We start from the raw sequence: 22,199 nt of genomic DNA on the forward strand, positions 1-22,199 counted from the left end.
AAAAATTCAAAAATTCATTTTTGCTTTTACAGACATAACGCTTAATGATTATAGTAACACCTCACCCCACAAGAAGCTATAATGTTTTTGTTATTGGATTATCTATCAAGCACTGAACTATAGACTCCTATTCCTGTGCACACATGGTGTCCACTTTAAACACTAAACACCTGTGAACATCAGGCCATAATGGTTACTTCGCAGCTTTTGTTTAATCAACAAAATGTGCTGCTGGAATCTGACATAATTATATATATCATGAAATTTATGTACAAGGGTATCACACTGTAAAAAAAAAGCAACTGAACAAACTCTACTATGAAAAACTTAAATAATTGCCTCTAAAATCAAAGTAAGAATGTATTTTATCAAAAGTAAATTAAAAAACTGAAGTAATATGGCTTATCTTTCTCCAAGTCAAAAACCCATGGGCAAATAAATAGAGAAGGAAAATTAATTACTTTCATAACTTAGCATGTGAACCCATGTAGAGAAAAATCAACAAATTTTAGACAAACTATTTGTAACATTAAATAAACTTTACAAGTCATAAAAATTATATTTTTTCGTTAAATGCAAGTAATGTTTGTACTTGATTCTGGAAATTTAGTGTTTCAATTAATAAAATAATTTTTTTTACAGTAAATGAGATCTACAATAACTGCATGGAATGAATGCAAATCTGAATTACATGTGACAGAACCCACATGTAAAATTTGGTAATTGTGTAATTGTACAGTGACGGAGAGGCAAGTCTTGTTACACATGTGAGAGCGAGAGATTGATAGAGCAGGAGACTGACAGCTGCTACATGAGCAAGGCACAACCAGTCACAGAGGAGGTAGCAAGGCACACACGAAGACAGTACACAATGCTCTGTACACTGAATCATAGGGTAATCCATAGTAAGAGGTAGCAATATATTGACAGATACTACAGAAAATTTGCTTCACACAAAATTATTCTTTTTATGAATAAACTGGTAAAAAAGCATGGATTTGTGAGAGCTCGCAAGCTTTTTTTAAGGCATGTCCAGTACAATAATGACTTCAGGATGCTGTTGGCATCGCCGCGCTTGTGTCTGGTTCGGACATGTTTTTGAATGCACATTAATTAATACAAAATGTACACTCGTGGTCATTTTCGCGATACTTAGTTAAGTATTATTATGCAATATATCAGCTGTTTTAAAACTCAGAAATGAATTAAACTCTGACAGCTAACATTTTAGACTTTAATTTGCACTGTGTGTGAGAAAGAACTAAAGTTGAAAATTCGTTAACATTTTTAAACAATGACTATAATCACACGTAAAATTTTGTTATAGAAAATGTAAACATTAAAATTTCATCAAATTTAAAATTAAGTAAAAATATTCACCTAAGTACCGATATTAATAAATACCATCTATCAGAGAGGTATTATTAAAATTAAAAAATAAAAACTTATCTATTAGTAGGCCTGTTCGAATATCAGTTTTTTAGTTTGAATTTAATACGACTATCTAATTATCATAAATACAAATATCGAATTTGAACAGTAAGAATTAAAATACCATTAAAAATGTTTTTCCACATATAACAAATACATATTGAAAGAAAAAGTAAATGTGCAGTGTAGTGGCTTCTAGGAAATGAAATAATACTAAAGTGAAAGGTTGGTTAGGTTACGTCAGCTACTATTACTATAGTTAAAATTTTGTTGAAATATTAAAATTTTTAAAGGAAAATAAAAATAATTATTTTTCATGGTAATCAAAATATGATCTGCAAAAATTTTTTTTTTTTTAATATAGAGTGCTAAGCAAATATGTAAGGTAATTGCAGTATGTGTGAAGAAACTTCAAGAGGGTGGGTTAAAAAAAAAAAGTACAGTGAGCAGTTTTAATCCATAGTTAACTCTGATGAAGGTCTAAAATAAAAAATTAAAACTTGTTTGAATTTTTCACAATGTGAAAATAAATCATTATTTATGTTAACATATACAAACATTAATGGATTATTTATTTTTGGCTAGTTTTAACTAAAGTGTACAAACACAGTAGCTGCTTAGAATGTTCCTCTCTCTTTTTTTTTTGGGCCTCGAGTGACAAGATAATTGCCTGAGCTGTTACTGCACTAGAAGTGTGAGTGTGGGCCTGTATCCGGTCTGTCCTCCTTCACTGTGTATTATCCACCAGAAAAATGATGTCGTATATTGTAAGCTTTAGGAGTCTTTGCTGTAAGTATGCGATCAGATGTTTTCCACAAGATCTATACAAGTTTGATCTCTTCGCCGCCCTGTTCTGAACGCAACTAGACATTCTTCTACCCTCTGATCTGAAAACTGTCAACTTTAACACCTGTGCAGTGTTCTGATTTTTACTGTCAGTTCCAATGTATTTTTATCGACCTGTGTTAAATCTGGCTTTACTATATTAATCCCCACAAAATTTACGTGGCCAGATGTAGCAAAAAAACTCCACATAAATAAACTAAAACATTACGAATATCCTGTGGAAATTTTGTCCCAGCCCAACGAGAAAATCTTCTGTGATCCCGAAACTTTTAAAGACTTTCGAGAATCCCGCACAGCCGTATTCGTTAGTGACTGATTATTCATTTTTTCGAAGTTATAGTATTCAAAATTGCATTGAATACCGACAATAAACTATTTCATTTTTATACCTGAAAATTCAAATAAACGCATAGGCCTACGTATTAGTTATTTATAACCAATGTTAAACTTCATAAATGCTCCAATAAAATTAATATTTCACGCACATCTACAATTTTGTAATTTAGCACTTCTCTATCTTGTTTTGTTCCATTTGTAGTTTATTTAAACACCACATATACTCACTATTTATTTTATAATCTAAATTGTCCATCTATTTTGTTCCTAAAGATTCTAGAAATATTACACATTGGTATGCCCTAATAATTCTCTAATTTCTAACAGATAGCATTAGTAATAGTCTAGTTAATACAATATTACACATTAATACATCCTTTTAATTTAAAATTTTCAACAGATATTTGTTTACAGAAATTATGATATTCCATCTAGAAATATCTTTAAATTACTAGGTTAAATTTCAAATCTAGAGGTATAATATTTTTTTCGTCAATTGTACCACAAACATGTACGGGTTGTGGGATAGTGTTAGGGAGAGAGAAGCTCCATCTAATAATGGATATAAAAACACAAATATTTTGTTATGTCTCGTCTTCTGACTCTACAAACAAAAAAAATCTCCCTACTTACCTCCACAGTGGATGCATTCGAAAGGGAAGGGTGCATATTTGTGGTAGTCAGCCAACTATCAAGTTCTTTATCAAAACCCAAACTTTTGGTTTCCAAACTCTTGATATATTCTTCCAAATCTGAATAAAACAGAAAATGTATACCAGCAAAAAGATAAATTGTGACAATAAACAAATATATTACATACAAACATGTTTCCCTCTTTTTACCATGGAGGTTACAAAAGTAATTTCACAGTTGAGGAAGCTGATACTTACTAGGTCTATTTTCATTCAGCAAAAATATTTGACAATTAATTTAACCAACAATTTTCTATGTTTTAAATTGTATTTATTTTTGTTCAACAGCTCATCAATGAAATCATTTCAGGCAGTCTCACAAAAAAAAAATTATTGAAAACTAGGGAGGGATTCAGCCCCGTAGACGGACAATCACAACAATTCCCTGAAGTGATTTCCAAAAACAAGATTTTGAACAGGTTTTAAACCTGGGTTCTTCTGAACGTGAGTCCAATATTTTCCAGATGAGTATGTGTTTTGAAAAAAAAAAAAAATATGTTGATTGACATAACCATTTAGGTGCTATTAATGACCTTCAGTTCCTATGTTAGGTCCCATAAATGTAAAACTTATTATGATAATGATAAATTTAAAAAATATATAATGTAATGCAGTATCCTTGCAGAAATCATTACAAGGTGGGTTTCACCAATATACTTTTTAAATAAAGTATTAAATGATGAACATATAAGAATATATTAAACCATCTGTTAATTGTTTCATTTAATCTAATATCTCTCTGCCTCACTGTCTTACTCTCACTGTCTGTGTCTCTATCTTTATCTGTGTCATTCTACTGGCCTGTCTTTCTCTCTATCTGTGTCTGTATGTATTTCTCTCTGTATCTGTATGTTTGTGTCTGTGGCTGTCTCTATTTGTCTATATGCTTGTTTTAGAAAGACTAACCTAATCTAACTGGCACCAAGTATCTCAAAGTAATTAACTTAATTTAATTATCCTAAAGAAAACAATAAATATAGTTATTTGTTCAAACTTAATTTTTCCTGTATTCCCTACATTTCAATTTCTTAGTGTTCCTAATAATAAATCAATGTCACTAATGCAATTTGTAGATGTTAGTATCCAGATTTTTTATTATATATACAGTAATTATCAGTCTTATAATGGAACAGAAAAATTAATTTAATTAGTTTTATTGTGTAGTTCTTATTGAATCAATTTTAGAATATAAATTATCAATATTTATTTTTATTGTTTTGAATGTATCTGTTTTAGACTAATTTATAAAAAAATATTTTACAGTAAAAATGCAGCATATAAATATTACTCCTACTTTGGTGGAGTAAGTGTAAACAAACAGCTTTTATAAAAATTAAAACAATAACACATATTTCCTCTGTTTTAAAAACAAATTTGAAATAAAACTTAAACCATATAATCTTGTCTCTAGTAATGTAGCCTTGCAGACCCCTGCCCCCAAGCTTTACCAAGTATTTTTTTTTTGCCATTATATTTTTCAGTAAGACAGTAATATCAGCTGGTCCAAGTTCATAGTGACCTAGTTTCTCATACTTGTATTTTATCATTCTTAATATTCTTATAACCTTTTAAGTAATTTTGACATTTAATTATTTAATTCAGAAAAACAGTTTAACTATGTTTTTACTGGTTCTCATGTTGTTTGCTAGATTATTGTTAATGTACATATGAATTTTTTCAGTATTTTATTTTTTTAGATATGGTATTCATGCCAGGATTTTACGTTTGGATGTATTTGGAAGCTATAAGTATGCTTATGGAACATTATGTATTGTGTTGGTAAAAGAAAAGACAAGAGACAGTTGCGCCACAGCAGTGCCAATTTTTTTAGACTTCTTTTTGTGTGCAGAGGCTTTCTGGTGCGTTCTGTGTGTTTTCTTATGTTGGGAAAATCGGCAGATATCCTTTCCCAGACAAAACGGGAAATTACAATGTTGTTTGATCAGCTAATTAGAAATGACTTTGTAAACTTTTAATATAATAATTTTTGCAAGAAAACCCTCATTGCGAGGGTTAAGATATCTGTATACTGTTATGTCCTTGTGAGTGCTGTGATGTGATTGGTTGGTGAGGTCACAGACCTGCCTCTTCCCTACGTTCTGAGTGCAGCTTCATAGCCTCGTAGTTAGTCATTGCTTGGGCATCTGCCAGACAAGCTGTGTCTTAGGAACGGCTCGCCAAATTTAACATATAATGTTGAGTTGAGAAGAATTCTATCCCTGTGGTCCAAGCCGTGCTGAGAAACATTGTTTTTGACATTTTTAATTAGATGTTTTCAACCACAGGCAGCAACGTAGGCCCAGTTAGAGCCATTTTTGTGAATAGGTGGCCACACCAAGCAGACAAAGGTATGTCGGCCCTTTGTAACATGCGTTGCAAGCGTATGCGGGATTTTTGTTACCAGACTGTGAGTGAACTATCATTCCCAAGTGATGAACACATTTTTTTAGAGAATTTGTTTTGCCTGCTAGTTTTTTAGTTCATTACAGTGTAAAAGATCTATCAAGATACAGGTAACATGGATAAATCTCTACAAGTTGCACCTAAGTCAAAATCATACAATAATTACGAACAAATCAAGTTAGTTAAATCTCTTTGTAATAAAATTGAAGATTTAAAGAATGAAAATTTGATCTTAAAAACATTAATGATCGATACTAGATCTGAAACAAAGCATGATAAAGAGATACGTAAAGCATGAGCTGTTTCAAATTAAGCAATGCTTAAATTCCATGAGTGATAGTGATTTATCCTATAGTCAAGCACTCAAAAATGTTTCCACCAACAAGAGAACCACTGAGTATGCCTGGCAACTGTGCATTGCCTGACCCGGTTACAACTCAACGTGTACGTACCGCTGGAAGGCATGACCCTGTACAACTCTCAGCCTGTCGACAGTGAAGGATTTACCATAATGCAACATGGACGCAAGCCTAGTTCCAATAAAAATGCAAATACCAAACGCAATCTGAACTAAAAGAAAACACCATTGAAAGTCGGTATTAGAAATACTTTTATGTTAAAAACTATCTCCAAACCAATATATAAAAGGTCAAAAGCCCTCTTTGGTACTATATTCGACCCTATGGTTAATAAGAATGAAATCACAGACTACACTACAAACGAACTTAACATGTCTCAAGTTAAAGTTACAAAACTTCGAACAAAACACGACTCATACGCCTCGTTCCATGTCTCTGTACTAGAAAAATATTTTGAAAGAATTAACATCATCTGGCCTAGTGGATGCTTAATAAGCCCTTATTTTGGAAAACTTCACACAGACCAAATTGCATCAAAACTAAATAGTTCTATCGCCAATTCTTAACTACCAACTTGGTAGCTTCTAGTTTGTCCCAGGTGCTTGGAGGAGCATTGCAATAGATCTTCAGTGCAGGCAATATTAAAGGAGTGGGTAATTGGCTATCAAAACATCACGGGACTAGAACAAAATCACATGAATTTTTTTGTAATCTGGTTAACTAAAATTATGACATTATATGCATCACGGCAACCTGGTTCAATGAATGGGGTATAAATTCCCATTACTGTTCACAACAATATTTAATCTTTTGAAATGAAAGAAATGTGCAACTCACTAAGAAGAAAAGAGGTGGTAGTGTGTTGATTGCAGTTAAAAAACACAAGTTTATTTCTGTTTAACAATTGAAAACTATGATTTCCATCAAACTGAAAGTGTTTGGTTGAAAATTAAAATTTTGAACAACAGTAATCTAACACTAGGAAACATCTATCAACCCACTCATACTGCTCAAAATATCATTCCAAGCTTATTTTGAGTCATTAGAAGAAAAACTAATATCCAGTCAAGATAAATTATTAATTCTCATTGAATGTAATGTTCCTTAATTTGATTGGCTAAAAAAAATCCATATTGGTGCCCTGAACTGTTGCTCTAAATCTAAGGCTAATCATTTACTTAATTTTGACTCAAGCCTACACCTTTATCAATGTAACAAAACCCAACCTTCATAAAACCTTATTACATCTTTGTTTAACTAATATGCACCAATGTATTGTGACCAATGCTGAAGATGTTCTTATCAAAGAATATGTATATCATCCACCATTAAAATTTGTTTTATGAATTGATACTACACCATCTATATTAACTTATCCTCTGTTTTAAGAAATTAAAAAAGATGGCAATTACCTTGTCTTTGTAATTCTATTATAATTCATGATTGGACAAATTTCTATCAATCTTCCAATGTGAAAGAACTTTCTGACCATCTATCTAAATGAATAACTGATAAAATTGATGCTTTCAAAACACTATCTTTAAAAATAATATCTAAATATACCTAAGTATCTTTATAAACCAAGAAACACTATCACAAACTGTACAAGAGGAATAAAAACTTTTTATTATAATTATTTTTCTTATTACCAGAAACAAGTGAAAATATTTATAAAACATGATAAAATTAATTGGTAGAGTAACTAACAACATTAAGAGAAATCCCAAAAAATTTTGGTACTACGTAAAATTAACGAAGGATGGTTATTATGATAAATAATTACTCTTCTGTACCAACTATTTCTGAAAGTCATGTACGTCAAGATCAACATTGTAAAGGTTGCTACCATTTGTTAGCACCATTACAACATATTTTTAATACAAGTTAAAAATCACATGTGTTTCCCAATAAATGTAAAATAGCCAAGGTAACATAACACCTATCCATAAAAACAGTTCAAAATTAAATATTTCCAATTATCGTCCAAAATCTCTATTTTTCCAAAATTCTTGAAAAAATTATGTCCAAATTTCTAAATTTTCATATCAGTAATAGATTATCTAGTAGTCAACATGGCTACAGAAGAAGAATGTTTACAGCTACTAACTTTATTACATTTCTCAATCACTACATTAATAAAATATCTTGGAATCTTCCTAGACTCCAAGTTATTTTTTCATAAGCATGTTAATTATCTATATTCTACATATTACACAAAGAACTTTGGCCCTTATAAAATTCATAAATTTTTATGCTACTAATTCAGATTATATTCTTTCCCTCTATTTTTACTTAAATAGATCCAAACTGCTCTATCATTTTGAATGATGAAATCATGTTGACTGATAGCAATAAAATTGAAAGCATTCAAAATAAAATAATTGAATTAATTAATCTAAAAAACATTTCCTTATTCTATCCTTACACTTCTAAAATTCAATGTAAGTTTATACTTGAAAATTCTGGATTGAGAGTACCACAATCAATAGTCGTTTAAGACCCTAAAGGATTAATTTCAATAAATGTAAAAAATACAACTATGCAATCTACGTGCACCCTGTTCTTTATTTTCTTACCTCTAATTTCAATATATTCATAGTATCAGTTTTTCTTTTTAAAACCAAACTTACCCTTTGACAGCCCTTAGGGGTTGTATTTCTCGAATGGTTAAATAGTGGTTGGTTATGATGATACTTTTATAATTGGTACTCAATATATTTTCTAATGCTTGATTATCTTTTCCAGACATAATTAATTATCTTCAAATCATATTTACTCTTTTTTTTTCACCCCCCTTTTTTAATGGAATTTTATAATTATATATAGCCTAATGTTTAAGACATCCAAAGACCTTACGAACAAAAATGTTTCATCAAAATATGACAAGGAGTGTTTGGTTGATGCTACAAGCTGTGTAGATGTAATGAGACTTATTTTTTTTAAATTTTTTATTGGAATAAAATTATAATTTAATAATGTCGCCCCCAAAATAACTTTCTTGGGAAGCCACACAGCACTGGCGAAAATTTTTCCAATCCTCGTAGTAGCGCTGGAACTTGGATACTGAAATAGCCTTCAGCTGGTCGGTTACAGCCGTTTGAAATTTGAATGTTTTCAAGTGTTCCAAAATGATGTCCCTTGAAGTGAATTTTCAATCTCGGGAAGAGGAAAAAGTCACAAGGACTCAAATCAGGCGAATAAGGAGGCTGAGGAGCTACAGGAATGTTTTTAATGACTAAAAACTGCTGCGTGACAAGGCGCATTGTCGTAATGCAACACCCAGTTCTTGATGTTGGTCTCACAGGCATGACCCTTTTTCGAAAGTTTTAAAAAACTCGTCATTAAAAGTATTGATTGACTGTTTGGCTATGATACACAAACTGTTGTTGGACGATTCCCTGGCTATCAAGAAAGCAAATCAGCATGCATTTGATTTTCGACTTTATCATTCTTGTTTTTTTGGCTTTGGAGAGGTTGAAGTGTGCCACTCCATGCTCTGGTGCTTGGTTTCCGGGTCATACTCAAACACTCGGGACTCGTCACCAGTGATGACAAGCTCCACAAAATGGCGATCATTTTCAATTGACTCCAAAAAGTCAAGGCACCTTTCCCTACTGATATCCTTTTGGTCCTGCGAAAGGTTTTTTTGGAAACATTTTTACGGAGATTTTTCTCATCCTCAATTCATTGGTCAAAATCTGATAAATGGTGGTGTGAGTCAAATTCAACTCTTCCCTGATCAGTCTGTCCATCACCTGATGATCTGAACACGCAAGATAACACATTCTGTCAAAGTTTCCATTGGTTCTTGAAGATGAAGGCTTTCTGCTTCATAGTTAATCTTCAATTGACTGTCATCCTTCTGAAAATGCCTTAAACCACATCGAAAAACGTGGGCCCTTTACATAACACTGTCTCCATGTGCCTACTGAAGTTTTGCCAAAGTTTCTGTTGCACTGTGCCCAAGTTTGAAGCAAAACCTGATAGCACACTGTTGTTCGAAACTGATGTGACTCATTGTTAGAACACACTAGAAAAACTGTTTCATGAAAAAATCACTATGGACAACTGAAGATCTTGAGCAAGTTCAAATTTTTACTGGAAGCATCATGTTCACCTGCCGCCCCTCCAAGTGTCGCGTCCCCAGTGTTGCCAGATTGAATACTACATTGCCAATATCATTATTTAATTTAGACATCTCATTGAACAAACATACAAACAAAAACAATAAGTTAAAATCTGTATTTTTAAGTTCTAAATAATACAAATAGCATTCCCAATAATCTTTTCATCACATTTACAGACTTTTTACTTCAAACCGTTATTATTATTATTATTATTATTATTATTATTAAAGATTGATAGATAAAGGGTTCAAATGCTTCACAAACATAATCAAAAGTACAGAAGTTAATTCTAAAGTACTCCACAGAATCGTTTCCATATTTTCTAAATTGTGGCTGTATAGGTGAAATTTGCCAAGTTTTCATTGATATTACTAATCCAAATTCAACTTAGGAGAGCATTTTCGAATAATATGTGAGATTCTGTTAGTATTAACTTTCTCTTCAACATCTTCAGCGAAATAAAAAATTAATAACATAATCTAACCCCACAAATTCTTTTGAGAACAACAATGAAACCATGAAAAATATAGCTACAATACGACTGGCTGTGTTTCTAAAAAACATTTCAAAAACAAGAAGACAATATTACACTTTAGCACAATAATAAATATGACAGATATATTAATTAATAGAGCCAAAATTTTATAATGTTTTAAAAAGGAAAATTTTGTTATTAAAAATTGTGAAATTCATCTTTATTGCCATTAAAAATTAAAACACATGTAATAATAAGTACAGGTCAAGCACAATTTCATTGATCAACTGCTTCAATAATTCGTGGTAAGACACTTCAAATGTGTACTTTAAACACTACTACTACTACACATATTAATGAAAGTAAGTTAAACAAAAATCTGCAACTAAATCATTCTGTAATAAAAAAAAAATATGAAATGTTAAAGGCCAAAAATAGTTATACATGTACATTTTCTTGTAATGTTTCTCTATAGTAATTAAACAAGTAAAAATCAACCATGTAGGCATTCTCAATGCTTCAAATTTATAAACAAGTGCCAAATTTTTAAATATTTCAAGCCTTATGCGATGGCCTGCCGCGCATCTCATGAAACTTGTTTTGGAGATCTCTGCTCGGGGCTCGCCCACAAGCAGAGCTAGTGTCATAGTCAGTACTTGTACACAAACAGACATGGCATGGGAGTGTACCCATCTACAGCTCACCCCTTCTGCCATGACTGGCGGCAGCAGGCGCAAGGCAGGTCCTCTTGGCACCGCAGTCGCCCCCAGCCTGAGGCTCCATGCATGCACGTAGTGATGAGCCAAGAACTGGCGACCTCCGACCCGCCTCCTCCTGCAATCACAGTTGTCTCATTCCAGAACACTTTTAAACCCTGCACACTTTCTAGAACACTTGTACGACCAGTGCACACTTGCTGACACACTTGCACAACATGTGCACACTTTCTGGAACATTTGTACAATCTGTATACCCTTGTTAGAACTGGAACACTTGTAAAACCCTGACACATTTGTTGAAACACTTTTATAACCCATAAACACTTGCTGGAACACTTGTACAACCCACGCTGCATGTACAAGCTGTGTACACTTGTAAGAAAACTGGAAAAACAGGGACTCATTTATTGGAACACTTGTACAACAATATCCACTTGCTATAACACATGTACAACCTATGTACACTTTCTATAATACTTGTACAACTCATGCACACTTGTTGGAACACTGAAACCACACATGCACACTTGCCGAAGTAAATGCACCAGAGTCTAAATTATTATTCTTATTACGAGGCTGAGATCCTCATTTATATGTATGGCTAATGTAGCATATAGTGGAAATTTTTAGACACCAAACTTTTTTTGTGTGTATGTATAGGTACTGATAGCAGTGATAGCCCATGAGTCAATGACATAATTGACAAAATTTAATGTGTGTGTGTGTGTGTGTGTGTCTATATATATATATGTGTGTGTGTGTGTGTGTGTGTGTGTGTGTGTGTATAAAACACTGCCAATAAATCCAATTAGCTTAATTTTCTTGTTCTAATAGGACACACATATTGATTTTGCTACCTCATCTTCAATTCACTATTCACCCAAAATAGAAAGTACTGTTTTTTTGTTTCACTGAAGCAAAGCCTTTATTCAAATTTCCATTTCACTTCCTACTCACACTGTACAGACATTTGTATCTTAGAAATTGAAATTTATGTTAAATTAAGTTTTGTAGTTATCCATCAGACTAATTATGCTGAGTGCACTACTTATGGTAGTACTATTCACAATCGTTCGACATATGTATGCATGAATATTCTCTAGCTAAGTGAGGTATCTCTTTCAGAAGCTACTAATCTTCTACATCATAAGAGCACATGATGCTAGATAAAGATGGTTAGTTTATTATTATTATTATTAATTTTTGGGCAGTTTATGTAATCCCAGGGATTTTTGACAATTATGTAAAGCATGAAGCAATAAACCCTTTTCTCACCTATTCTTCTGAATGGAATAATGGCCAACAGTTTACTCATTATACAAGTAAGTATGCTTGCCAAAAAATTAATTCATAATAGATGAGACCTCTACCGAACAATTCTGTGTGCCTCCCGAATTACTGCTGTATGATCTTACCAGCAAACACCAGCCACACTAAAAACTACTCTATCTCCGTAACTCCACAACCAAAATGCTTAAAAAACATAGGTTTCCCTTAGTCTTTTATTTCTCTTTGTTAACAATTTAACTTAATTTTTATGTCAACTACCTCTCTGAGCCTGTCTTCATAACTGTGCAATGTAATGTCTGTCTTTATATGAAAGAGACATTCACTACTGCAAAATATTGAATTCAAATATTTTATTTATTTATTACTATTTGAGACATGTCCACCAACAGTTGAGGAACTTTAATAGGCACAAACATACAAACAAAAGACACCAAAAAAATGCAAGTGCTGGACATGACCAGGCACTGCAAGCATGTTTGCACTATGCAAAGGCAGGCATCACCTGCAAGGAAAACAACCCATGCACGTAGGCACCACCTGCAAGGTAAACAACCTATGCAAGGAGGCACCACCCACAAGTACTAGTTGCAACAAGACAAGCAGGCACTGCACACGAGCAGGAACTACAGTCATGACCACTAACAAGTCACACATAAATAAAAGACAATAACAATGACAAAAAAACAAAAAAACAAAATACTGAAGCAGTAACATTTAAAGGGTTACATGAGAAATGAGAGAATAATACACAACAGATTTATAGTAATAGAGCAGCAAGGCTGATAAGTACGTATTGGTTTTAAAGTTAATAATGCAGATTATAATATTGGCGATTTTTTTCCTTCAGACCTTTCAGTCCAACAGTTGTCTTGCACAGATAACTATTTTTGCCAAATATGGCTTAGATATTGTTCCTGGAAAAACATAATTTGGTGCAACATATAAAAGTTACATCAAAATTTTAAAAATTGTTTTATTATCAATGGCTATTGGTATGGGATGCCTGCTAGTGTCAGTTGGTTCTCTGTTTATATATATATATATATATATATATATATATATATATATATATATATATATATATATATATATATATATATATATATATATATATATATATATATTATATATATATATAGACACACACACACACACACACATATATATAAAATGAAATTTACGAAACTAGCATTGCTCATATAGTAAAACAAAAGTATTCGTTGAATCAATGAATCCATCTTTTGAATTGCATCTAATAATTTGGTGCAGGTTGAGGCATTAATATACACATATACCGTATTTACTCGCATATAAGTCGCCATCGCAAATAGGTCGCACCCATATTTTGAGGTCTTGAATTTCGTATTTAAGATTCCCCCCATATAGGTCGCACCGGTAATTCATTACCGCGCCGTGCGCGGAGAAAGGTCATTGTACTCGATCAGCTGCTGTTACGGTGCGCCTGCTGGCTCTCTTTGTTCACTGAGCTGCGCATGCACAGTATAACTCACTCCACGCTCCGACCAGACTCGTGACCTTGCATCAGCAGCCAGCCAATAGATGCGAGGTTAGCGGAAAAAAATATAAGCTCCACCTCCCGTGTACCAGTTTTGTCCAGTTCTAATACCAGTTTATTGGTATACGCACCAGTTTTCTCGCTGCCGTGACATGTTCAAGTTTACGTCCATCTTGATGCCTTGATACCAATAATTAATTAATTACGATCCCCAGAAATAAATTGTTAGTTTAAAAAATATGCGTCAACTGTACAATACTTCCGAAATTATAAAATACGTATAAAACAGTTACCAAGACTCCGCTCATTTTATCTTGTGAAGTTTGTCTCGTACCAGTATTCCGGCTAAGTTGTGACATAAATACAGTATCAGAAATTAACAATCAGCCACGTTATACATTCGTGAGTTTACGTTTTTCCCTCGTGCATTTTAGATTGTCTCCTGCAATAATTACTCGGACTTTTACACGCCTAGGCTAAAATTATTACATGTTTAGAAATAAAAGCAACTTTTCATGTTATAAAATATGTATATTTTGCGATTTAAAATGTTCATTGCCGACTATAAACGTTACGTTTTTCACGATGTTTTTAGGCCTACTAGCTAATCTTATCTACTCTTAAAGTACCCACTGTATTTTCTGGTTGTTTATGGTTGTTACGTGAAGTAAATAGCGGGATGGATTCGATTTTTGAGTCGTAATTTGCGTGAAAGTATTGTATTAGACTAAATGGAAACCAAACGGGACCTGAAGAATATAGTGCAAATAACGGGAAAACGTAAATAACGGTAACGTAAATAAGGGGTTTCGCTGTATGTGAACATTGTAAATAAATTTGCCTATACCTATATAAACTTATTTTTCGCATTTTAGAGCAAAATATTGCAAAAAAAATTCCTCAAAAATTTTAAAAAATTTTTTCTTCACATATATGTCGCACTTCATTTTTTCCCCATCAAATCTGGTAAAATTGCAGCGACCTATATGCGAGTAAATACGGTGTGTATGTATATATATATATATATATATATATGTATATATATATATATATATATATATATCATTTATCTGTTTCTTATATGGGGAGGGATGTTGGATGTAGTTTAAATTAGCCACATTCAATTTTATGACTGGTTTCCATTGAGTGTTCTGATATGGCTTATATGTATAGTCAGTGATATGTTCTTTATACATAGTAAGTATTCTCCTGCTAGTTTGACCTATATACACTTTGCCACATGAACATAAAATCCAATACACACTGGCTAGACTTTCAGATTAAGACTTATCTTTGACTGATGTCAGGGACCTCTCAATCTTGTTTAAGGTTTGAGAATTGTATATATTTCGTGCTTTCTAAGGATTCTGGTCACTTTGTCTGAAATTCCTTCAATGTAAGGTATAAAGGCCATAGTTCATGGCTTTCCTTATTTCAAATTTGAAGTAAACATTTGCTTGCAGACCAGTTGTTAGGTGTTTCATCTCTTCACCATGTTTGACTTCATTACAAATAGCCATAGGTCTGTGGACCAATGTGGAAATAATTGTTCTCTTCTGATTAGATACCTGTCTGTGCGGGTTGACTCTCTGTAAACACTGTGGTTAATATGGTTCTCCTCTCCGCTTGTGACCAAGACATCCAGATAAGGCATTCTTCTATCTACTTCCACCTCCATGATGAATTGTATGTTAGGATGGATGCTGTTCAAGTGTTTCAAGAAGTCTTGCAGCTTATCTTTGCCATGGCTCCATATCACAGAGGTGTCGTCTACATACATGTATCAGCACTTGGGTTTCAACTGGCTGGTATTTGTGGCTTTCTCCTTGAAATCGCCCATGAATATGTTTTTTCTAAGAGAAGAGAAAGAGAGGTGAGCCCATGGCACCAACTTCCTGTTGCTTATAGATCTACCCCTTGAACGAGAAGAAAGTAAAAGAAACACTGTTCTGTGAGCTTCACAACTCCCACTTCCACACTCCCACAGCACACACTCCCACGTGTGTGAGGATAATTTGAAGGGCTTCTGGGACAGGCACTTTGGTGAAGAGCGATACCACATCAAAGCTGACCAGGAGATATGTTGGTTGAAGAGAGAGTTGTTTAAATATTGCACTGAAATGTGCAGATTTTCCTATATAAGAGGTGGCATGGGTACTAAAGGTTGGATTATTTTATTCAAGTACCCATATGGCTAGTGTATGGGTAAGAGAGCTGATAGCAATAACTATGGAATGAAGAGGAATATTCTGCTTTTGTATCTTTGGGAGCCCATAGAATTATCGGGTTCTGGCATCTTTGATGATTAGATGTTTCAAGTGTCTTCCTCTGTTCCTCAAGGCTGCCTTGGGGACCTATTTCTTTGTGACTACCGTATTGGTCCGAAGATAGGCCGACCTCGAAAATATGCCGACCCCTTCTACAGCCTACTCAAAATCAGGGAAAAATAAATTTTAACTAACTAAAATGATTATCAGCAGCATATTACCACAGTAACACTTCAACTAAGTTAGTATTTATTAAACTGACAAAAATATTTGAGTGTTCATAATTCCGTTTATCTTCACATTCTTTTGTAGTGGTGCCAAAATTTTATATGGCAATGGCTACATTTTCTAAGTTCATAGAAATTGTGACGTAAAAACATTTACCGTTACATTTAATTTTGACGTAAAAAAACCAAAATGATTATCAGCAGCATATTACTACAGTAACACTTCAACTAAGTTAGTATTTATCGAACTGACAAAAATATTTGAGAGTTCATAATTCCGTTTATCTTCACATTCTTTTGTAGTGATGCCAACATTTTATACGTCAATGGCTACATTTTCTAAGTTCATAGAAAATGTGACGTAAAAACATTTACAGTTACGTTTAATTTTGACGTAAAAACCCAAAATGGTTTCATGTAAAACGTGCATGAATCAACCATAAAACAGCCAATATTGCAAATAGGTTTTATTGTTCTTGTTACTGTTGGTATGTACCGGTATTTGTTTATTCATGTCGCAACTACAAGTTGCCAACACTGGTGCCATTTTGTTTTTCCTGTGGTAGAAGAGTAAATAAAGCATACTACAATAAATAACCGTACGGCAAAATTTCTATTTTTACTAACTGTTTACTGTAAATACCACATTTTACAAGCAAATAAAATTACTGCAGCCTGTTAAATACAGTTCAAAAGTAACCAGATTGAGCTTTTAAAAGCTATGTGCTACAAGTGACCACATCTGTGTACTTAACTAAAAATATGATACGTTATTACTAAATTTATAAGTTGGAAAAATTATTAATTCCACGTAAGTAGGGCGTAATTAAAGGTCAATGAATTGTATATCTGTTAAAATTTTTATGCCATAAGTGATTCTTCTTGGTAAAGTATGTGTTTAATTATACTATTTTGGCTAGTGCCCCATTATAGGCCAACTCTAGATTTCAAGGTTGACAAAACTGGCAAAAAAGGTCGGCCTCTTTTCGGACCAATACGGTAATTCTATTTGTTTTAGTGGATTTTTTTGACTGAAGCATATGTGGGTTTGGTTAGAAACTTGCATATCTTGGTTTCATAGTCTGAGTTCATGACCACTGTCACATTTCTTTTGTTTCCTTCAGAAGTACATTTATGTCACTGTAGAGTTCTTTCAGTACCTTCCTTTCTTCCCTGCTGATGTTGTGTGGGGGAAGCTTGCCCTTGCGAAGGACTCTTATTGTTTTCGAAGGGTCTTTCGTCTGCTGTGGTTGGAGGCAGGCAGCATATGGCCTCTTCTACTCCACAAACAATATATTTGTGGGAATTTTGTTTGCTGCGAACGCAAAGTTCATGCCTTCAGCTAAAAGAGTTTAAGAGGTTGATAACAACTCTGCTTTTGTTCAAAGCAGGTGGCACCTTTTTCTTCTGAAGCTTTGAGAACTTTTGCACAGGGTTGTAAAGGCTTTATGAGCTGTGATTCTGTCCAGAATATCCCAAGTTGTAGGTGATAGTTTACTGGAAAGTCTCAGGTGTCGAAAAGCTCCTTCACTTTAAAATATAAGTCTCTTCTGGTCTGATGTATTCCCTCTCGCAGGATAACACTGCTGGCTCAATAATAAATTTGCTGAGCTGCTGGAGGTTTTGGTGGTTTTGAGTGAACTTTGGAAACACCTTGTAGTTACTGCAACTTTTCATCAAGGCCGTAGAACAAAGAAGTTCCGACTTCTTATGTCTCAGCTGATCAAGTTTTTTTGCTATGACGGCAGTATCATCCCTGTAGAGGTTTGTTAATAAGGATCTTAGGCTATCGCGACCATTGTCTGAAGTAGCTTGGTTTCTGAGTTTTGGCTGCATCAAAGACAAAACTTTTACAGAAACTTTAGTTGACCTTTCAGTCATCATCTTCATGGTAGCAATACAGAAATTTTGTCACCCTTGAGATGCCACTATTGATTACCACCCTAAAAAGCAACCTCAAATCCCACCTTAGAATAAATCCTTAAATATAACTTTGCGATGTCATCTTTATGATACCACTCTTAAATTTCACCCATGTAATGTCTTATTTGAAATACCACCACTGAATGCAGCCACATAATTTTTTTTTAAAATTCCGCAGTCAAAAGCCATCTTCAAAGCTTTTTTTTTTCAGATGCCATCAACGAATATTGCCTTTAAAAATGTTGCTCTCAAGAGCTGCAGGTCGAATACCACCCAGAATATGTCCTCTTTGAGATCCTGCCCTTGATTGACACCCTTTAATGCTGACCCAGAATAATGCTTTCCAATGACCACCACCCTTTAAATGTCTTCTAAGAGAAGTTGACCTCAAATGTTTCCCTTGAGGTTTCATTTAAGAGAAGCTGCTCTCAAATGATGCCCTATTATGTCACTCTCAAAATGTCATCATTGACTGTCACTCTGGGATGCAACTACAGAAAGTCGCCCTCAAGATGTAGCCTTAAAAGTGCCACCAACGAATGTCGTCTGAGATGCAGCCCTCAAGATACTGTCCTCAACATGTCTATCCCAGTTCTAAAATAATAATGACTAATTGATATGTCTTACATTTTGGTATCCACATTTTCATAAAATCCCGGAACAAAAGGCATACCTGCCAACTTTTTAGTTTGGTCATCAAGAAAACTTTTAAATTGGAAAAATGTATCGTAAATCAAATGCGGCAATTTTTTACATGCTTTAGGCGCAATTATTTTCTATTTTTCTATTCCATTTGGTTTCTGCTAATTTACTAATGACATGAAGGGCATATCGATGGCCTAGAATAAAACCTCATACAGTCAATATTGTAAATGTACTGGGAAACTAAACCTATCCAGAATGTGCCAATTTACACAGCATGCATATGAAAAACAAAATGATCAAGTACAAAATAAAAGCAATAGTATTCACTAAACAAGATTACTTAAAGACATACCTTGCTATATCACATGTTTGTTACACTACATATTTCAGTCATCTCCTGATTATCATCCTTGATGCAATTTTAAGACTTAAGCCTAGTACACACTAGTAGACATGTTGCACAATTTTTGTCTCTGATACATGTCTAGAGTTGTCTATGTAGTCATGTCTATAGACCAATCGCCGTCTACTAGTCTATGGTCTCCCGATTGGAATGGGAGACCATAGACTGAATACGACTGATTGAAAAGTTTTTGTATCAAGTATAACAAATTTTTTGGTTCACTAGTGTACTAAGAGCATTCTGTAGTCTATAAATAGGTTTAAAAAAGACCATAAGTATCGTAAAACTGGATAATGGCCTCACAAACCACTGGTACCATTTGCGATATTGCCTGCTTAGAGATTCTGAAGGTGTACATGAGGCTTGTGAAAGAGGAAACGCAGGGTGACAGCCAGTCGAAGAGAAGCTGGAATAGTTTCTCTAAATTTTGTATCTTTCTTCATTATTAGTCCTCCAACCCTCAGAAGCAAATCTTCAAAATCAGCAGATGTCAACCGGGTAAAATTTCGAAAACCCATAGCGTCTTCCAGTCTTAATTTATTTAATAACGTATTACCAAACCTAGGTCCTTCTGCGAACACTTCACGCGTCCACCAACGTTCACGTTTTCGCGTTCTTTAGCTTGCAATTAGTACTAAGCAGGTACTCTTTTCGCACAAAATAATGTCCTCCATGATGGACTGACGGAGACGAGACGAGACATTCAAATCGTAGTGTGGACGCTAGACGAGACGAAGGACGGTGCCCATAGACGGTCTATAGACCATATCTCTAGACCGTCTATATACGGTCTGTAGACAAATCGCGCAACATGGTCTATTAGTGTGTACTAGGCTTTAGAATGTGCAGCAGTTGCCTTCTTTGCTTTACCTAATAAATCTGAGGTAAATCTTTGTTCATAACAAACACAATTCCTTGATTTCAACACAGAAATAGACTGCAAAGTTTTAGATGACATGGAGGACCTAAATTGGGTTCTGTTTATTTTACCATACTGAAAATGTGTTCACATTCTGAATTTACTGTGGGGGATTGACAGAATTGATAGCATTTGACAGTCTGTTATACTTCAGGAAGCCATCTACTCCAAGAACTCTTGATAATTCAGCCCACTTGACATCAACAGTGCCTGCTTTCGTCACTTCCAACCCCGTGTGTGCAGTACTGGTGAAAAAGCTATCAATCTTCTTATTTTCTTCCTCAGAAAGCACGTTTTTCCTATGCTTAGGACTCTTAACGTGTGTAGTTATGTCGGACCTACCTCCATGAGCAATACTAAAATCACACCGGCACACTGTGCAAAACACAAAAGTTTCTCCTTTTTGCGATTTCAGAATACACGAGAATTCGTTGTTATACGCAGCACGGTAAGTCTGAATATATTTCTTGTTGGCTAGCTTACTCATCGTTCCCATCACGTAAATACAAACGGAAAAAAAAACGGTTGCGCAGCACTACATTGGAACCATAGAGTAGAATAAACTACGAACAATAGTCAGCCATTTTGGAAATAATATAAGGAACAGACCAAGGAGATAGGGCTGACGTCACAATTGTGGTCCGTTCCTCCGTTTAAAGAAGCACTGTGAAAAACAAATGTAGACCAGTCCAAACCATATACAAATAACTAACTATCTCTTGTTTTGTTTTCATTCCGCCTTCCGTCGGTGCGTCGGTAACATGGCCGGGACAGTAAAAGTTGGCAGGTATACATGGCCGGTACAGTGAATGGTAATAAACCACCACGCAAAAATAAATCCGTAAGATATTAAAGACGTCCATAAAACCGTAAAATAGTATTAAAATCCGTAAAACTTACGGACAATCCATAAAAGTTGGCAGGTATGGAAGTGGTTTTGATGCAATCAAAAGGCCCAGTAGCGTTCGCATCCAAATCACTCTCTCCTGCGCAAAAGAATTACGCACAGATAGAAAAAGAGCTTCTTGAAATTGTGTACGGCTGTGAGCGATTTCATCAATATCTCTATGGCCGCAAAGTTTCTAGTAGAGAGGGACCACAAGCCTCTGGAGGCCATATTCAAAAAACTGCTTGAAAAATGCCCTCTAAGATTACAAAGAATGAGAATTAAATTGCAGAATTACAACTTAACGTTAAAATATGTGCCGGGTAAAGATCTCATAGTCGCGGGTGCGTTATCAAGGACAGGATGTCCAGACGACAAACTAGAATTACACAAACAGGAAATAGCAGATCATTAGGGCATGGTAGTGCATTTCATACAAGCAACACAGGACATGTGGGAAAGACTACGGTTAGAAACCTTGAGAGATGAAACTTTAATCCAACTTAAAGGCATCATAATGAATGGATGGCCTAAAGAGAGAACACAGGTAGAAGCTAACATAAGACCCTTTTGGTCATACAAGGAAGATTTAACAGTACACGAGGAAGTTATTTTTAAAGGCACACAGATAGTAGTTCCGCAGAGTATGAGACAGGATCTGTTAGACAAAGTCCATTATGGACACATGGGGATACAAAAGTGCAAATGGAGGGCCAGGGAGTGTATATTTTGGCC

The 22,199-nt window shown here is 34.3% G+C and overlaps 1 protein-coding gene across 4 annotated transcripts in view; it reads right to left on the minus strand.

Annotated features, from left to right (window-relative positions):
* The window catches only part of LOC134527475 (recQ-like DNA helicase Blm), a 241,667-nt gene that overhangs the window by 210,261 nt on the left and 9,207 nt on the right, over positions 1–22,199 (minus strand). For 3 of the 4 annotated variants that reach the window (XM_063360175.1, XM_063360176.1, XM_063360177.1), the window contains exons 5-6: positions 11,374–11,503; positions 3,247–3,365 (exon numbers count right to left, since the gene is read on the minus strand). In XM_063360175.1, the coding sequence (XP_063216245.1) occupies positions 3,247–3,365; positions 11,374–11,503 (249 nt within the window). Of the gene's footprint in view, positions 1–3,246; positions 3,366–11,373; positions 11,504–22,199 lie in introns of those variants that run through there. The other variant, XM_063360178.1, reaches the window with a different exon arrangement.

Source organism: Bacillus rossius, chromosome 1 (assembly GCF_032445375.1).
Source record: "Bacillus rossius redtenbacheri isolate Brsri chromosome 1, Brsri_v3, whole genome shotgun sequence".
Lineage (NCBI taxonomy): Eukaryota > Metazoa > Arthropoda > Insecta > Phasmatodea > Bacillidae > Bacillus > Bacillus rossius.